Source organism: Amia ocellicauda, chromosome 17, assembly GCF_036373705.1.
Source record: "Amia ocellicauda isolate fAmiCal2 chromosome 17, fAmiCal2.hap1, whole genome shotgun sequence".
NCBI lineage: Eukaryota > Metazoa > Chordata > Actinopteri > Amiiformes > Amiidae > Amia > Amia ocellicauda.
Genome location: NC_089866.1, coordinates 23,029,532 through 23,049,120, shown reverse-complemented (window position 1 = coordinate 23,049,120; position 19,589 = coordinate 23,029,532). Strand labels below are relative to the sequence as shown.

Below are 19,589 nucleotides of genomic sequence, written 5' to 3'. Positions count from 1 at the left end.
CTCAGGAACATGACCCTGAATATGTGAAATGCACTCTTTAGATCACAACACCTAGAGTCAAATGGAAAGCTTCACTGAACTAGGCCCTTTGTTCTTCCATCCCTTGGGAAATGGTTGGGAAATGAGAAATAAACCAATTAATACCAGAGCTATAGGGCTGCAGATCAAATAAACTGTATAACAGGTTCATTCAAATTTCAGGATTTCAATTATTTTTTGGGCTGTTCTCTTACCATTACTGTTCTGGAAATTAATTTTGAATAATAGTGCAGCATGTCAGTTTTTTTTGATCATTTTATACCCATTAAAACATCATTTATAAATCTCAGACAGCACTGTTTCTGCTAAAACAGAAAAAGTACCACTACTGTATAAGCAAAGAAGCCCAGTGACATGACACCTTTAATAGCAATATGTGTTTCCAGCAGGAAACTAGGTTGCCACCCACTATAAACTGTAAAAATGTAGTGTTTTACTTATGAAATAGAACAACCTGTCTTTTTTGTCCAAGCAATGACATGCAAAGCACAGGGCATTGCCTCTGCCTGTGTTGAGCATGCTGATGCCCAAAAGGTAAGGTCAAAGGTAAGGTCAAAGATTACCTCTTGCCTAGAATTGACAGTAGCTGTGTGTTGGGTAGCTGTGATCTGAAGCTGGGTTTAACTGCCATACTAAGCCGTTTTAGAAATAGAAAAAATGTTATTTTTCTGGTGTTGCTTTTGTGACAACTTGTTTCTTGGGATCCTGCATTGATTCTGTCCTTCAGTCATTCTGTTGCTCTTCCTTCAGGTCTATACATCTTAATAAATAAGACCTGACCAAAAGGTAACTAAATAACAACCGCATGACAGTATTTCAGTTGTTGAAGGTAAATGTATATTTTTATATTTGCATTATTAGTTCGTAGTATGCAAATTGTCATTTTAATCTCTTGATTTATTTTTCCTTACTATAGCTACAATAAATATCGGTTCATTCTGCTGTGTTGAAGAGGTGTATTCCATTGAATGTAATACAATTATATGTGCTCCAACACCTAATATGAAGATAACTGCTATCCTTCATATTAAGTCTTTGTTTGTCACTGTGGCTTTATCACCCATTTTCTTTTGACAGGATTGTGTCCAGCTCAACCAATACAAACTGAAAGATGAAATTGGAAAGGTATTGTAAATCCATACTACTGTTTTCACCAATATTGATTTAGAAATGCCTTTAAGATCATTCTGTTCATACAAATGGAAATACATATTCCATTTTCTTTTCCAAATGGGCTTCAGAACTTAGCAAAAAAAACGTTTGCTCCCTTTTGTTAATGTTGAAATTACCTCATAAAAATGTAGTTGAAATAACAATCAACAGTGACAACAGTAACAATAATGTGCAAATCCACTCCCATCCTTCCTCCCCTGCTGTATCAGTTTGTGAAATGAGAAGGTTTGGGTTTCTAATTCAGTACAAAATCAGTCTCTGTGTCTCTGTGTCTCTGTGTCTTTTTCTTCCATCAGAGTAGTCAATGGGAACCTGTTAAGATTGCTAAAAAGACATTGCAGAACCTCAGATTCATTCATCCATGCGCTTGATTACAAGCAGCGCACAGCTTCCCTGCGGTCCGAGCAATCTGGCCTCTCAGCTTGACCTGCATGGGGAATATACTTGTATTATTATTATTTTTGGTAATGGAGAATTAAAGTGACAATTTGGATTTACAGGAAGTAAATATGCAAATGGTGTATTATAATTAGAAAGGAAATTAAAAAGACTCCTACTGTCTGGCAGAAGGTTTCATTTTAGGCTTCTGGAACCTGCTCCCTTTTACTGGAGGAACTAGATTGGATTTGACCATTGAAAGGAAAGTCGTTGTTCTTTTTGGTGAATCAAGCCTTGCAGAGTTTTGCAATTCAAAACTGTATTTTAGAACAGATTCTTAGTCTGTTGGCTTGGAAATATGTGCGTTTCCATTTTAACGTGACTTGCCAGCCATATTTTTTACCCCTGGTTGTTGATAAAACTATGGATTCCCCATTGACTGCAGTCTTCTGTTTTAATCAGGGCTCCTATGGGGTAGTCAAGCTGGCGTACAACGAAGATGACAACACCTACTATGTACGTCTTGCTTGCTTGCTTTCTCAGACATGTAATTCTCAACCAATACTCTATGTATTAAAATATAACTTATGTGTCCCATCTACCTATTTATAAAAAAAAAAAAACAGTAATGGATATGGTAATTTGTAGTTCACACGTTCTTTTATTTTTGCACTTCTCTGCAGGCAATGAAAGTCCTGTCAAAGAAGAGGCTGATGAGGCAGGCAGGTTTTCCTCGTAAGTGCTGAGCCGGTAGCAGATGGAGTTTGCAGCGGGGAGCCCCCTCTCTATTGATACGAACAATGCAGAAATAATTAAGGACACGCAAGCACAATGTTGCTGTGGGCCTTTGCATTGTGTGAATTCTCTCTGTAGGAAAGGTGCTTAGAAAATAAGTCAAGTTTAATTTCCAGTTGCGGTGTTCAAAATAAAGAAGCCAGTTTATGGTATAATACAATTACACTCTGCTGGATGGCAGTGGCAGAGGTCTAAATATATATAGACCTGTTAATGGGGAAATGCCTCGGTCTGCAGGAAGCATTGAAAACGGTGGATTTATGGTTTGTGTCTGAGCCTGGGAACCATCAATACTCAGACTAAGGCCTTTGACCCAACCACCATCTCAGATTACCCACCAGTACTGTATGGCAGCTTTTTGTTCCCCAGAGGCATCCTCAGCTCTGTTCAGTTTGTAATTTGCAACTGATAAATGGCTTCTGGTTTGACTTAATATGGGACTGAAGCTGAATTCCTCACAGGCGAGAGAAATGCTTGCAGTTGACAAGTTCCTACCTGTGTTATGTGTGACCTGTTTGCTTTCTGCTCTGCAGGACGGCCACCCCCGCGCGGGGCTAGGGCGGCCCCCGAGGGCCCGTCCCAGCTGAAAGGGCCCCTGGAGCGGGTCTACCAGGAGATTGCCATCTTGAAGAAGCTGGACCACCCAAACGTGGTCAAACTGGTGGAGGTGAGGGCTTTCTGGAAGAGGACCACTCTTGCTGTGCTGTGCAAATTGTCAAGTTCCAGTGCAGCATCAATGCCTGACCATCCCCAAGGAAGAAACTAAAATATTGCTGAGCTTGTAGCGGGGTTTGCTTAACCTGTTTATAGTGCTAGGGCAATTTAGTCTCGATTAAAATACCTGTATTTATACGCAAGCACTGTGGTAACACTAAGATAACAGAATGTGGCGTGTGGTAAATGTGTTGGACTTACATGTAATTAGAGGGCTTGCCATTGCTTTATGGACAGGGCTCATGTCTCTATAGAGTCTCACTGTGCTCCTGTTGTTCCTGTCTGTCCGGTTCAGGTGCTGGATGACCCCAGTGAGGACCATCTGTACATGGGTAGGTGCTGAGCTTATGGCTATCTAAGGTTCCCAACCTGTCTGGCGCCATGGAGACGCACGTTTCACGATTTCTCCTTCTCCTTCCTGTTCCCAATACTCAAATGAGATCTGAAAGAGGATGTTACCAGCTTCATTGTTTTGATTGCTTGTGACAGATATCGTATATTTCAGTTTCACTATTCCACCTCCTATCCTTTTAATGCTGCTCTCTGTTTCTAAAATGTGCATGTTTGTTTGCTTGCTTGCTTTTCTTATTCAGATGTTCTTTCTTGAACATATAAGTATTGATTCATGACTCTGTATTAATTTACCGATTTTATTTTAATGTATTTTTGATCAAACGGATGTATGAAGACTATAACTATAAACATACAGCACTAATATGTGCATTTACTATTCCTCAAAAATGTTGACATCTTTGTGAACATGTTTCTGAAGCTCCTTTTGTTCAGAAAGTATTCTTGTCTCTTTAGATTTTATTTCAACCATGGCAGCATAAAAAAAACATACAAATAAAAATAATACATTGACTTATTATAATAATCCTATATGTATACGATTTATTTTGTTAAGGTAATAGATAAATAAATTGTTTTTATGGAGAGCTTCATTTTGGCTTTTGTTTTTCTTTTGCAGTGTTCGAACTGGTTAAACAAGGGTAAGTTCAGAACTATGATTTTAAAGATTTGTGAATAGTATATACACTCATAGAAACCCCTGATGATGTATAATGGTCTAATATATATATTAGAACTCTTTAAATATATTTGTAATGGTTGGCTTGCTTGCTATGCCTTTCTCTTTATGACTCCTGTAACAGAAGTGCAGAATGAAGAATTAAAGAACTCGAGTGTACTGAAAACACATGCAAGCAAAACAGACACGCTGCCTGAATACTTAATATGTAGGTTTAGTTTGTCTTTTTCCTCCGCCTTCTCAGTGCTGTAATGGAAGTCCCTGCAGATAAACACCTCACAGAAGATCAGGCACGCTTCTACTTTCAAGACTTGCTGCGGGGGATCGAATACTGTAAGTACAAGGAAACTAAGAACAGTCAGTAAGTAATGTAGGCCAGAGTCCATTTTGTCAGAATGTGTCCTATACTAAGTATCCAAGTATACTGGTAATGCTTCAACCCAAAGTCCTGAAATAGTTGCAACTTTTTTAATTTCAGATCTCAATTTCAAAGTCTTTTTGATCACATGATTTGTAGCTGCCCTTTTTTCCACAGTTCCACAGGTGTTTATGTTTTGTTTGCTTTCCCCAGTGCACTACCAGAAGATCATCCATCGGGATATCAAGCCATCCAATCTTTTGGTTGGGGAAGATGGCCACATTAAAATCGCAGACTTTGGAGTCAGTAATAAGTTTGAGGGCTCAGATGCCCTGTTGACCAGTACGGTGGGCACTCCGGCCTTCCTCGCTCCGGAGACGCTGTCCGAAACCAGGAAGAACTTCTCTGGCAAGGTAAGTAACCTCACAGCAAAGCTCAACCATGAAACTGGGGACCCAGGGTCAAAATTAAAGGCACTTCTGTACACAAAGGTTTGCAGGGATCTGGAACAAACTATTCAGCTTTGTAGTTGGGGGTGACTCCCTGGGTTCCCTCAATAAACAGCTAGAATAGCTTGTAACCTTTGGTATAGTCTACTGTCGCTTGCCAGCACAGGGAAGTCTCAGCTGTTCTGTCATTCACTGAGTGATTATCAAGGGCTGAATTCAGGATAATGGTAGTGGACCTCGGGGAAATTAGACTCACATCAGCTGTATATGTGCCACTGCAAAGAAGGCATTTATATATAAAATGAATAATGGCTAAACCAGGGATAATTGCAAAGAAATGTAAAAGCAATTGAGTGTACAAAGTGGTTTTTAAACTGTTGCCTCTGATGCAGGGTTTGCAATAGTAAACAGTGATGCTAAAAATCATATCTAATTGAGTTGGTTTAGTTTCAGTTGGAATCTATCCCATTTCTTTCTTTGTATCAATAAATGTTTTCCTTTCTATCAAGGCCTTGGATGTGTGGGCGATGGGAGTGACTCTGTACTGCTTTGTGTTTGGACAGGTAATCTTGTGTTTTACTTTGTGCCTTTCAGTTAATCTTAGTAAATCTTAAACATGAGTGTTTTGCATTAGTTAGCTTGTTATCCCATTCACAGTAGCAGCACAGTTTCACATTGCTCCCAAACACCTGTGCATTTATTCTAAATAACAGCCCCCTTGAAACTTGCATTCGCATTCCCTATATTATTTTCTAGTCACTTTCTTTTTGAGGAACCACAACAATTTCAGTTTGTTTAGTATGTGTGCAGATCATAAAATCCCTATTGGAATGAGACATGATTCAGTGACCTCCTATTGCATTGCAGGGCAGCCCTGAAAGCAAACACTGTCCCAGGTAGCACCTGCTCCTGTCTAATTCACTGTATAACGCATGTCACATGTTATCTCGCTTTTACAGTGTCCCTTCATGGATGAACGCATTCTGAGCCTCCATCAGAAAATTAAGAACCAACCAGTGGAGCTGCCGGAGCAGTGAGTTTATTATATCCCCACTAGATTTTCTTTTTTTTTTTGCGTTTTTCCTCTCCATACAGTACCTGTCCCTTATAATATTTTTCATTGGCCTTCCACAATCCATTCAATTGTGTAGAGTCCCTTCAATTTTTGGAAATTCAGTATAAGTGGTGAATTACAGGCCCTGACAAAGGCTGCATTTCTTTCTATAGTGCAGACGTGTCTGAAGATTTGAAGGATCTTCTGTTTAAGATGTTGGACAAGAACCCTGAAACCAGAATAACTGTGCCTCAGATTAAGGTGTGCTTTTTTAATGTACCATTATTTACCAAAATGTCTCTGCAGTCAGCATTGAAAAATTCAGTGTCTTGATTCACAATGTATTTCATGAAGCTAACCCCCCACCCAAAAACATAAGGTACATTGAAAATGGTGCAAATTGGTATACAATGTGCAAACTATGCTGTCTACTCGGCCTCAGATTGCACCAACATAGCTGACTAAAGCTAGTTGTCAGATGTGTTTAATCATTACCAGATATAAAGTAACGATTTAGGAAAAACTTGTGATCTTAAAATATTCTTGTTGTTTTATTATATTAGATATTTATGTGCATGAAAAAAGGGAAATGCATCATATTTAGCATTTTGTTTTGAACAAGTGGTTTGTCAGTGCAGGTGCACCCCTGGGTGACTAGGCATGGAGCCGAACCTCTGCCCTCTGAGGAAGACAACTGCACCCTTATCGAGGTCACAGAGGAGGAGGTGGAGAACTCAGTCAAGCACATCCCCAGCCTGGCCACAGTGGTAAGAGCCTGCTGTCCCTAAACACAACATTTTGGCTCAGGATGGTGCTCTTGAACCAGCTACAGAGTCCCCACACCTCACACCTCTTCTTCCTCAACATATATTGACTAGGCAGTGATGTGTCAGCCATATAGTGCTCTCTATGTGTGAGAGGGTAAAGGATTTTCATAGTGTAAGTTTTAAAATCTCTCTCTCTTTCTCTTTCCCTCTCTCTAGATCTTGGTAAAGACCATGCTCCGCAAACGCTCCTTTGGAAACCCCTTCGACTGGAGCCGGCGAGAGGAGCGCTGTCTGTCGGCTCCCGGAAACCTACTGATGTAAGTAGGAACGCCGTCTCGCTTTGTTCGCAGGAATGTCCGTTTTCAAGGCTCATTTGGAGGTGATACGCACTTCAAAAGCTGTAATGGAGCCGTTTCCCCGGAATCAAAGCAAGGAATCGAATTGAACCGCCCTCGCTTTATCATAATGACCCTCCTGTTTTCCATGGCCCATTGCCAGCCCCGAGAGAAAAATGGCCTCCTTAAGTTCCCAGGTTCTTGTATTGATTTTCTGTAAACAGTAAATGAACAAAAGGCACCATCAAATTACCTTCATCTTACATGTAAGCAATATCTTTGTGTAGTTCAACACTTCATTTAGGCCCTAAACACATATTGGATAGTATATGACATATGCATGATTTTAGGCTGCCAAACGTCTGGATCTCGATCCCTTTCCTTGTTTTTTAATGCTCTGACAGTCCCGGTGCTGGTGGGGATCTAATAACAGCCCAGGTTGCTTTTCAAGTATTACAGAAAATGTGTCGAGAGAGATAGGTGGTGCACGATGAACAACTCACACCTTTTATGTAGATGTCAAAACATATGAATATTTGAAAGGAAATTGAAAGCAATAGAGATGTAAAGTAAATATTTCTGTGTAAACTGTAAATTGCCCTAGATAAGGATGTCTGATAAAAAAAGAATAATAATAATACTATAATGGGTTAAAAACCTGCTGCAATCGTGGGACTGGACTGGGAAGCACTGTACCTTTCATTTTCATAGATCTATTGGAATCTGAAGATCTGGAATAGAAATCAGATTCAGTACCTCTCATTGTTCCTTCTCCCCTTCCATTCCCGCCTTCTAGAAAAAACAAGTCAGGGATTGTGAAATACTGCTACATTCATAGTAACCCAAGGTAAAGCATTACTCTGCTACAGAGATGTTGCCTGTTCATGAAAAAATAATCATAACCACACAAAAGAAAAGAAAAACAAAGTCACTGATTTGCACTAATCTGGCATTCAGGTGGGAAGTGTGATCCAATGTGCAGAGGGAAGAATGAAGAAATAAGTCAGCTGATCATTAGATTATGTCTCCAGAATACCAAATGTATTCCTGAGATCATATAGCACTCTGTACTGGAAGGAGATTTTCAATGCAACCTAGATAAGCATGCTAAAAAAAAAAATCTATCAATTCGAGTAGTTCGGAAACAGGTGGGTTCTCTATTGATTCAGCATTGACACTGTAATTCACAAGCTGTTTAGTTACCAAGAACTACATTATATGAATTAAATAAATACTGTTTTCAAGTGTCTGTGTCTAGTGATGGGGGTAGTTATGGACCATATCCTTAATGACATGTGATTGCTTATTTCTAAGGCTAAAATATATTAATTCCTAAAGCGTTGTTCACAATCTAAGGCCTAGACCAAATACAATTCTCAGTTAGAGTTAAGTGTTGTCAATTCAGTTTGTGAATTCCTCTTTTTAAACATGATCACTCAGAACATTCCTTCTGTTACTTTTGGATCACACTTCTAAAAGAGCAAACCGCTAATCTGAGAAGATGAAACACCGTTAATAAACCTTTCTGCATGAGTCTTGATCTGCATGAGCTCATTTAATGACCCAGTGGTATTTTGATTGGACTGCCTTAATCATAATTAGCATGAGAAGAATAATGTTGGAGTGTCCTGCTTCTGGAAAAGCACTCCACTTTATTCTGCTGTCTGCAGCTGTGAATTATTTTTTTCCCCAAGGAAGTACGAATGGAGAATTAGCTACTGACTTTGTGTCTATGACCTGAATGCACAACAAACTGCTTGTCACACTTCTGCAAAGCCAATTTGTAATGCTGACCTATTTTAGCTTGGGAGCATGGGTAAGTATAGAATGTAATTTAAAATAAATAAATAAATACATACATACATTCCACGGTTCTTTGAAAAGAAAGTGCTCCAAAATGCAGTTCACAACTCTCTTGGGGATGAATTGAATGAATTGATTCCTGAATTAGAATGTAGGGGAACTTAGAGAAAAAGAGACCAACTTGGAAGAAGACAATCAAGGTCGATGATAACCTCAGATCAACATCTTAGCTATGAAAAAAAGCCTTAACCTGAATATTCTGAATTACAGTCAAGATATGAACTAGGTCACACAATATCAGTCCGCTTTTAAACTATCGAATTTAAGGGGGCACTTTGTGGCACTACAGACCCCGATCTCATAGGCTAATGTCTGCAGTAATGTGTCTGAACTCAATAGCAAAAGACTGCTACGAAAGAAAAAACTTTTTACGAGTGATAACATGTATCGGCTGTATCGTACAAGAATGCAACACACACTTTTTTTTTTTATGTACCATATCCTTAGGGAATGAAGAAAGAAAAAAAAAAAGGAAAGGTTAAATACTGAAATTGCTCTCTTCTGTTGCTTAGGAAACAGGAGAGTGCGGATAGTGGGAAGAGCACAGATCTGCCTTACGTGGGAGAGGATGAGACCCTGTCATGAGTGTTGCGGAGGACGGCGAAGCCTGTGTTTGTACATGCTTCTCTCAAAGGCACATCGGCTCGTTTACCTGGGGTTCCCGGACCGTGGCTGGAGGTTGTCCCTGGTATGGTTGTCTGTCCCTGTGTGTGCCAGGACACCGATCGGCCGTAGTGTCATGCATGTCTTTCGTCGTGAGGTACATAATTTTCTCTCCGCTCCAGGCCTGGGCCGGTTCCTGCAGATTTCCATTTTTACTTCCCAGCGTCCCATCAAGCACGCTCTGTGTACTACAGCTCTGAGGCAGACCCCCGAACTGCTGTGTGAGCCATGGAGGAAATCGTTTATTTAAAAGGGGGAGAGAGCGAAAGAGAGACCGTTCGTATTCAGCCATGAGAAACAGCCTTTTCAACATGGCCTGTCCCGATTCCCTCGATGCATTGGATTTTTGTAATATATTTAACAACAGCAGGGAGTCAAGTACAGTGTACAATAGCAGCATATCACAAAGAAAGGGAAATAGCATTTTATATATGTCAGGTAATGTTGTTCAAACAGTACTGTTAGTGTTTTAGCGAATGATACAAAAAGTGTTTTTTCATATTTGCTATTTTGTCGTGGGGTATTGACAATACGCAATGCTTTTTATTTTGTACATCTAAGAAGTGCATAGATTTCCTGTAATGGTAATGGATACAAAACATATAGCTGTACATCTATCTAATCCTTTATATATCATTTAATAATATATATGATCGTTTCTGCAGAATGTGATTTGCTTAACTATATATATGCCTAGTTATCCCTTAACCGGAGCTCTTCAACTCAGATGCCTGCTTTTACTTCAAGGTTAAAGCTGAACTTGCTGAAGGATCATGGAAGTGTTTCTGAAATGAAAATATTGGGTATACAGAATAAGCTGGCATAGAAGAGACTTTAATTAAACTAGAATTATAGAATGCATTGTAGGTGATCAAACTAGTTTAAGATTTGACCTTGGCTCATTTGGCCTTTTCTTTTTTGTAAAACTTTGGGTACATGGTTCAGTTTAATAACAAAGCTTAATTTCTGTGACACATATATCCATATCCAGTGAAGTGTATTACTGTAGTAATATCTTGGTAATACACACTGTAATTGTGATGCAAATATCTAGATGGGGTGGTGGGAAGAAATATCTCCGGCCAAAGATAAGGTTTGGCTGAACTTCTGCATTAAACACAAACTGTTATAAGGAATGCCTGCTGGCTGTAGTGCTATTCTGGTGTGATTCCTGTTTCTTTGCTGTGAATAGGTTGGAAGTAGGCAAGTTACAGAGGTCAAGGTGTGAACTACTGGGGGTTGTTGAGTGAACTGTTCATGAACTACAGAGTTCATGACATAAAGTAATGCTTCCCAATGTGTGTAATGTTGGCAAAACCCAGTCAACTGACAAAGAGGAAAACATAGAGGTAAGACCTTGGATAAGAGCGTGGGAGAGTTGTATAACTACAACACAACAATGGATAACCAACTTGCTGGGAAGGGTTTAAAGAGATTTTAGGTGTTCAGAGATTGAGGGTTATAATGAAGACTTTTGTGCAGTCCATTTCATTTTAGGCTTTTTAGTTTACCTACACAAATCATACAACTCTGCTCTTTTACCGTCTATTTTCTGCAGGTATACTTATCTTTAAAGATGTAAACATACATAACACTAATTTACAAGCCCCCATCATCTGCAGTAATGATGTTCACTAATTCAGTTAGTTTCTTAGCTATTGCTTATGATTAATATACAGATTTTTATGTCAGAGTTCATTCACTGTTTTGCTTAGCTCTGACTCTCTCCAATGGAAACTAATCAATCGTGCATTAGTCTTCAAGTCAAAGCAATAAGGCACAAGCAAACACAATTTGTCAGTCCCACAATAACTAGATTTAAGGTTTCTTCTTTCAACACTGTTTATTTCCCAGGCATTGTGCATAAACACACACAGTATTCGAATCCTTTAGTGAAATATGTTGGTATTCTACAGTGGCTTGATTTGTTTACATATCCGGTACTAGGGACAGGGTAAGCCGTTAATTGGCAAGTTGCCAGTCGGATATGCAACATTTCACTGTATTTATACATTATAATGTTGGTTGAAAACATCATGAAGACGTTTACAGTAAATAGAAATCCAGTCTGCGAAGTTCTGTACTGTACTCTTCCCATGATGCTCTCTGTATTGTACTGTGCAGTTTTCCAAGCACTGCAGGGGAAACAATAGACCTAATTTCACTATTGGTTGCATTATATCAGGTGTTACCAAATAACTTCTTTGTGTGAACTGTTACTTAACCCTGAAGTGCTCAGTTAAAATAGTATCAGGCCAGTACATGTAATTTATGGGATGGCATGGGAAATTATTCCCATAGTGATTCCCAAGCATTCCCTCCCTGTGGAAGCCAAACAATAGAAATGGGAAATTCATTATTCAACACGGCCTTAAATTCCTTTGTAAAAGATCTGCAAAAGATAAAGCAGTTAATCACAGTTCAATGTGCTTGTATTTGATGATATGTAATAGGTTTAATATTTGAAACTCTGTATAGTGAAACAGTTGTAGACCAGAGCTGGAATCAAAACTGGATCAAAGTCTGTCTAACACAAAAGACCAGGGACAATGGTTACATTTTTTTAAGCTGCAAATATTCTCTTTGTCTCCGTCTGGTCAACCATATGGCCACCCTTTGTTGGAAGAGGTCCTCACACTTCACTAATTGTCCAGTATTGGAATCGGTGGCACATTGTAGGTGGGAAGCCACAATTGTCATTTTGAAATGTATGTGGCTGAAATAAAAATGAAAGACTCCTCCGAAGGAGTTAAATGGGGTCTTGCTTGCCAAAATGCCCCTCTTACAATTTAATTATCTCTGAACCTGTTATTAAAGTGTTTCTACATTGGACTAATTTAGATATAGGCATGCACAACACACATCAACAATTTATATCAGAGCCAAACCATTCAGTGCTTGCCCTTTCAGTGGCTTCTGTATGTATTTGAATAAAGTGATTACTACATGTTAGCTGTGAATCAAAATCCTTTTAATTGGGTAATTAGAGATTCAAATTTGAATAAAATGGCTTTCACAAAAAAATTATAATGATAATCAGCACTGAACAGGAGGAAAATCAATGGTGCTTCCCTTTATTTGATGGGAATTATTTCTTCTCAGTGTGTAATCATTGTGTTTTCTTCTCATTATCATTGTGTTTAAAATGTTTTCGATTGTATACCAAGGATGTTTCACTTAGAAGTACCATATAGGAGACAGATTTGCAAGTGAAGATGACAATAGATTACATATGAGAGTTGAAATAGTTTTATTTTGATAACTGTACATTGCATCTACTATGCATTATAATTTTACTCATTGGTGCAATTCCTTTATATACTTTTACTTTATATACATTTTGATCTGAATTCAAGAGAAACCATTATGGTAACCAGAGTTAATCTTATATTACAATTGTATTCTACAATTTAATACATATTTCTGTATCATTAACATCCACTCTGACTCTAATAAAACTGTTGGAATGTGCAGAAGAGCTGGTAACCAGGTTTAATTCAGTAGTTGAGAAAAGGTAAAAAAAATCTGATGGTTTGTGTCCAAGGGTAACAAAGACACCTATTTTTAGATCACAGTACAAAGAAAGGTCTTCACAGCAATCTTTACAAAAGCAATTGTAGGCTTGTGATAGATTGAAATGATAAAAGTTTATTAGCATATTTTGAGGGAATGAATCAGAGAAGAATGAAACCCATTGAAATATATATTATTTTTTATAGGTGTTTCTCCTCTGTCCACTCTCTCCAAAAGTGAGATTGCTCCTATTGATCATCAGATTGCAAATACCGTACTTCATTCTATGTACCAAAAAGAGACCTGACCTCCTGGACTAAAAGCATTAACCTGAAAACACTACCCGCTGCATGGCCACATAGAAGAACCCAAGTATAAAAGCATGGGCAGACGCCGTGGGGCAAAAAGGGGCAACACTGTGCTTCAGTATTCTATACATATTGTATCTAGTTGATCATTTAAATAAATTTGCAGTTGCCTTCAGTTCCTGTGCTTCGTGTCAGTGTTTTACAAAAGCATTCAAATGATTATATCCTGGTGGAAACATTGCCATTTGTTGGGGTTGTGAACAAGGAAAGTAACATTTACAGTAGCGCTCAGGAGTGTATAAACTTTGACCAGGTGGTCCACTTTGGATTTTATAAACAGTGGCAGCATCTGGTTTTGAATCATTGGTCTCTAAAACCAACACATACCAACTTTTCTCAGAGTTTTGGTTATGGGGTCCCATATGTAGTTTGTGAATTTGCAACCTTAAAAATTGACAAAAAAGGAAAAGGGAAATGAAATTAGAATAGGGGTTCTCCAAGGTATTAGCATTTTAATACAGTAGTCACAGTTTATATCTCAGTGCATGTTATAATAACTAAGAGAGAGAGTGGAAAAAAACCTAAATAAATGAGTGTAATGGAGGAGTGAATTGAACTTCAGTTTCCAAATTCAGGCACAGCAGTTTAGCAGTCAGCGCTCCATGTCAAAAGGGAATTCTCCTGGACCCTTGAAGACAAGCCATCACTTTAAGGACGCGATCCACTTCCTGGATATTGGGGTCGGTTCTAATCAAAGGAAGACCTTTGATCCCCACTTACCAAGTCAAAGTCATCCACAAATTTGTATTTCTTCTCTCTGTAGAAATTCCTTTTCTTCATACAGTACAAGACAATGCAATCACACAGCACCGTGGCCTAGAACAGACAAGACGTCACTTCACTGGGTGCTTTTTTTATTCCCCAAAGCAGAAAGGCAATGTAGAGTAATTTAGTCTGGGGACTTCAGATACAGTAGTAGTTTATTATTTCTTCCCTCCCCACTGATACTTTCATAATATCCCAGTAAAAGAAATGTATAAACTAAACTTGTATTCTTTCAAGTTAAAATTTTGGATTTAGTAAAAGTATTAACGATTATCAAAATGATAAAAGGTAATAAAATGTCAGTATGATTTAATTCATAATAGACTGACTCCCCAGTTACTTTAAATTAAACAATATTCAAAACATACTTACCAGTCCTAAAAGAGCCAGGCCCGAACCTACATTAATCAGGGTAGGAATGATGTTGAACTTTCCTGCCTTCAACAGAGAGACAATACAAATTACAAGATGTCAAAGAAGTTGTGCGTGAGGTTTAAACTTGGTTATAAATGTATTCGTCACAGTAGGGTTTGTTTTGAATTAATTTTATATTTACACAGTTTTACATCAATAGGAGTGTACTGCCCATGAATGGCATTACTTCTCAGAGTCCAGGTGTATTTATAAAGATACCAGCTAACAACTGATTTTGAAAATCAATATTTCAAACCGCTAAGAAATCTTATGGGTACCAGAAAGACAAAACCCTTTGACTTTAATAATTAAGTCTAAATGCAATTAGACAATCTACTATACTTGTGAGACGGGGAAAAACGGTATTATACCTTAAAAGAAATTTGCTGACGCATCTCACATTGTTATGAAACAAGTAACTTTTCCTTAAATAAAAATGGAATCTTCCAAATATTTATGAGTGGAGAGATTAAAGTATGAAGACTCACCCTTCCAAAAACCATGACGTCAAAACGTATCCCATACGCTTTAATCAGGGTTCTTGATTCCACCCCGTCAGGCGTTTTGTAATATTTTGCAAACCTGTTAAAATGGTTTCAGAGAATGGGATTGGTTTGTAGTGGCCAGGAGTTGCCCCCAAAAAACAGTGTTCTAACATTTCCAAACCTCATTAACTTGCAAATAGGGTTAGTGTTAAATGGTCTTACCTGAAATTATATCCAGGAGCCACATTGTTATTTGGGTTCTTGTTATCCAACCTGCGGAAGGTGTACGTCGGCACACACTTGCTGTCAGACTTGTCCAAGTCACAATCCCATCGGATCTGGATTCCCATCACCCCACCCTGTCCACAATACAGAACCCATAAAACGATTTGACATGCAAAATTTGTCCATCTTATAATATTCAAACATTTGAATTTGAAATACAGATATGCAATACCCAGAGGCATATTTAAAAACACAGACCGTTTGAGTAGGGGCTCTGGTGGTGGTTAACCATAAAGCAACCAAACTGAATAGGCTTTTATTCCCTTTCAAAGAACTTCTTTCTTACAGGGAACAGATAACCCTATGGCATTCGGTCTACCAGTTTATTAAAGTGAGTTTCAAAGAGATAAATGGATGACCGTGTGCCTTACTGAAATACACAACGCATGTTATCAAATTATCATTCAAATCAATTGGTTTCGCTCATCCCAGGTTGTAATTAAATTACAAGCCAATCCAACAGCTGTGCAGACAGTGGTCCTAGCATTCTTGTCAACCTGAGGCACCTTGTAATGTAAAGTCCAGCACTGACCTCCACTGCCATTTTCTGGAAGTCCTCTCCTGCTTCGTGGACAATGTCGCCCAGCCGGAAGATGGGACAGTATGGGTCAGTCTGTCGATTGAATATACAAGTCTTCAGGTACGTGGAGCTAATATTTGGCAGGATGTTTCTTCTGCAGAAAAAACAAAACAAGGATACATTCCAGGACACTGGGAGATCTTCATATAATCCATCTTGAAATAAAGCAGTAAGCCGAGATTGTCCTCACTTGTTGAAGTTGAATTTCGGGTATCGAATGTTGTTCTTTATCAGCACAGTGAAGTTATCTGCTGCTTTCAAAAGGGCAGGCCTGAGAAATTAAAAGAGTTGATTGGCATTTGGTATGAAAAGACCATAAGACATACTAAGCAATAGGTAATATAGATCCCTCCTGTGTTCAAATAAGGTAATCAATCTGGTGTTAAAACACTTTCACATAAGATTTAGAAATGCTAATTGACAGAGACACTGAACCTATGAAATTATACAACATCTTGAACATAGATTTTGCACTGTAAAGGAAAACATTTGTGTGGCTTGTATTTTCTTCAAACTTCTTAAAAATGTACAATACTGCTGTAGTAACGACATGGAAATGCATTCAGTTATCCGATGCATTTTCTTCTAAAAATTCTATATAGTCACATTTGCAAGCTGTAATATTTGATTCATGTTACTTACTCAGAGTCATTGACACCATTTATTTCCAGCGGACACCACGCTTGTACTTCACATGTTCGGACCGTCTCATTGAAGTTCACACATCGGCCTGTCTGGATACCTAATGATGGGTTCATTTTATGCAGGTATTAAAATAGAGAACTCATTAAAAAAAAAACATTGCATCTAGATACCTACCACTGCTGTGCACATCGCTGAAGCCTGCTGTACAGTTGCTGTCGGAGGTGCATTTGCTAGAATCGTCGGGCACCTGAACAAATGACAATGTAAAAATAAATGAATGCTTAACCCACATCACAAATTCACAATTATAAGCTTCCGTTTACATTTATAGGGGCTTAAGACCAATACTGAAACCACAGGGGTGAGATTTATAGTAAAAATCCTCTATAAAATGTACTTAATCTGCCTTTGATTTTAAAGGTTCAATTTGCACCTCATTACAGATCTAGATGACTATAGCCTCTAGGCATGTTCATTATTTCTGGAGGATGTATACAAATGAAGTCCAATATAACTATGTAAGAGAGAATGAAAATTCTAGGGACACCTGGAAGGCATTTCCCTTAAGGAGTGCTTATTTGGACTATTTGCAAATGAGCATCTCTGGGAGTATCTTACCTCAGGACACTGCGCTTGGATCTGGTCACGGGTCATGATGAGGTTTGTCATCACAAAAAAGGACAGCTCTTCCTATCACCAGGCAGAATAGATAAAGATACAAATACAAGTCAACAGTGCTCTCTGGTATTAAGATTATGGAACCAAAACTCAGATAGTACTAAAAACCAATGGCAATCATATGGTATTCTATATATCAGAACATTTTGCATTTCACTGCAGAACTGAATTATAAGTGACCCAAGTGAAAATAACATTAAAAATCTTGTCAGATACCTTGAAAACATAATCTCATGTATAGAAGGAGCTGTGCATCATGCAGAGGAAAAGACCACAAACCAGACTGATGTTTGGAGTGCTGGGTGTTAAACACCAATGGACACCAACCCAGACCCCATGCCAGGTTACTGGACCCACAGAGATGAACTCCACTGGCTGACAGTGAGAGTCAAAAATTAATATCTTGTACCTGCTCAGTTCTTAATACCTGTGGTGGGATGACGTAATCGGCCACATCCCAGACCCTGAATCCCAGATGGCTGTCATTTGTCACAGCAATGCCTTTTACTTTGGTGGTCACCGAGCTGATGATGGAGTCAAACTCCTGATAGCCCTTCTGCCAGACCAGCACCCACCTGAGGAAAGAGGGCACAGAGGCGTGCTTCAGTTACCCACAGCACCTGGGCCCTCAGGATAGTTTTACAGGCACTGAATCAAGAATGGCTGAACTTTTGTATGTATAGACCTACTTCTATGACATTCTTTCATAAAAACATATTTGCACGCTGCCCAATATAGATCAGATCAGTTCACTTTCAGCTCTAAATATTCACTCTTCAAAACATACATTTGTAAACAGATTGCTCTCTTTATTTTTCTTCAAAACGTCTTTCAATTCACTTAAATACGTACATTATACAAACACAAATACTAAAAAACAGGAATAATTAAACATTCAAAACACACATGCACCACACACAATAAGTGATCAATCTTTTTCATTATGAAAAATACCCTGCAGAATATGCTTGAAGAAAATATATTCATCACTTACATAGTTGTCATATGGCTGTGACTATCGCAATTTTTCCGCAATTTCTCTCTCAGATTTATAACGAGTCATTGTGGACAAAGCCGCAACATTTGTGTAATACAAAAAAAAAAAATATATCTGGCAAGTTAACACTTATTTTATTTGATTTTTCTGCCTGCTTTGAAATGAGGAAGAACTAATGCATTCTAGAGCAACACGTTCTAAATTGACCACTGATTCGGAAACTTCATTATTGAGTAAATCAATGAATCGTGATTTGCAACAGTTTCTCCTGGCTACATAACTCGTACACACGGCGTGGATCAACAGCTCGGATCTTTTCTCCTTTCCTCTCACACAACGTTCAAATTTAGGATTTATGCCAAATACAGTCAACTTCCTCTCTTTTCTAGATTCTCCATAGGAAACACACTCAGCACTTCCCTTTCAATCCTGCTTTTGCAAGACGGGCAGATCTCATTCTTTGACGCTTTATAATGACTTGGAGCAAAAGTGTAAAACACCATCCAGTCACGAATAAAACTCCTTCCTGTGACAGACCCACCTAACGAAATAAGTTTTTAGAAAACGCAGGCGATTCACCTTATTTTCGGAAGCTGAAGTCCAAATGTATTTACTGTAATAAAGCAAAAAAAAAAAAAAAAATGAATACAAAAATAAATCAATAAAAAAAAATGAAAGTGAAAGCTCCAACGCAAGCCCCGGTGGTCAGACTGAAAAGAAACATTGGATTCATTTGGCAGTATTGAGATCGATCCCATTCATAAATAACCAACTTTGGAAAACATAAAACTTTAAAGAAGTCATGAACAGTCACTTACACTGGAAGCAGGTTGTGTTCGTTTCCACCCCCCCAGGCTGTGGCCATGTTACAATGTACCCACTTACCCAATTATATAGCCCAAGATCGCCAGCTGGATGAATCTGTTAAAAGATCCAACTTTGCGGCTCCTAATGATCACTGATCTCGGCGTCTCGTACTCGAAGATACAGCGATACAGACAAGGGCAGCAGATGCGGCTCTCAGACATGGCTGTTCTGCTCTGTCACAGATGTTATGGCTTCTGCTTTTGGGAGATGAAAAGGCTGGCGTTGGCAATCATGAGGCTCGTCATACATTAACCATTCCTGTTGGGACATCTACCTTTTCCCTTTCTCTCATGAGTGTGACTTGCTGCCTTGTTGCGCAAACCCGGACGCACGATTGCGGTTTGTTGTCCGGCGTCATTTTCAAGCTTTCAGAT

The 19,589-nt window shown here is 38.7% G+C and overlaps 2 protein-coding genes across 4 annotated transcripts in view; one reads left to right on the top strand and one right to left on the bottom strand.

Moving 5' to 3' along the window:
• Positions 1 to 13,614, top strand: part of camkk2 (calcium/calmodulin-dependent protein kinase kinase 2) — a 22,762-nt gene extending 9,148 nt beyond the window's left edge. Inside the window, exons 3-17 of one of the 2 annotated variants that reach the window (XM_066688713.1) lie at positions 1,117 to 1,164; positions 2,053 to 2,106; positions 2,274 to 2,325; positions 2,919 to 3,052; positions 3,395 to 3,431; positions 4,070 to 4,091; positions 4,374 to 4,462; positions 4,701 to 4,900; positions 5,446 to 5,499; positions 5,896 to 5,969; positions 6,164 to 6,251; positions 6,629 to 6,757; positions 6,974 to 7,074; positions 7,889 to 7,939; positions 9,468 to 13,614. In XM_066688713.1, the coding sequence (XP_066544810.1) occupies positions 1,117 to 1,164; positions 2,053 to 2,106; positions 2,274 to 2,325; positions 2,919 to 3,052; positions 3,395 to 3,431; positions 4,070 to 4,091; positions 4,374 to 4,462; positions 4,701 to 4,900; positions 5,446 to 5,499; positions 5,896 to 5,969; positions 6,164 to 6,251; positions 6,629 to 6,757; positions 6,974 to 7,074; positions 7,889 to 7,939; positions 9,468 to 9,540 (1,206 nt within the window). In that variant the 3' untranslated portion in view covers positions 9,541 to 13,614. The remainder of the gene's footprint in view (positions 1 to 1,116; positions 1,165 to 2,052; positions 2,107 to 2,273; positions 2,326 to 2,918; positions 3,053 to 3,394; positions 3,432 to 4,069; positions 4,092 to 4,373; positions 4,463 to 4,700; positions 4,901 to 5,445; positions 5,500 to 5,895; positions 5,970 to 6,163; positions 6,252 to 6,628; positions 6,758 to 6,973; positions 7,075 to 7,888; positions 7,940 to 9,467) is intronic. The other variant, XM_066688714.1, reaches the window with a different exon arrangement.
• On the bottom strand, positions 12,852 to 19,589 carry p2rx4b (purinergic receptor P2X, ligand-gated ion channel, 4b). Of its 2 annotated transcripts, none has more exons than XM_066688716.1 (12): positions 19,234 to 19,589; positions 17,779 to 17,926; positions 17,292 to 17,363; positions 16,848 to 16,920; positions 16,671 to 16,770; positions 16,219 to 16,299; positions 15,981 to 16,122; positions 15,386 to 15,522; positions 15,167 to 15,260; positions 14,637 to 14,702; positions 14,220 to 14,315; positions 12,852 to 14,127 (listed from the first exon to the last, which is right to left on the bottom strand). In XM_066688716.1, exons 1-12 carry the CDS (start codon positions 19,374 to 19,376, stop codon positions 14,092 to 14,094), a joined length of 1,188 nt encoding a protein of 395 aa, XP_066544813.1. In that variant the 5' UTR covers positions 19,377 to 19,589; the 3' UTR covers positions 12,852 to 14,091. The 2 variants fall into 2 exon arrangements, with proteins under 2 accessions (XP_066544813.1, XP_066544815.1); XM_066688718.1 differs by having other exon boundaries at positions 12,852 to 13,883.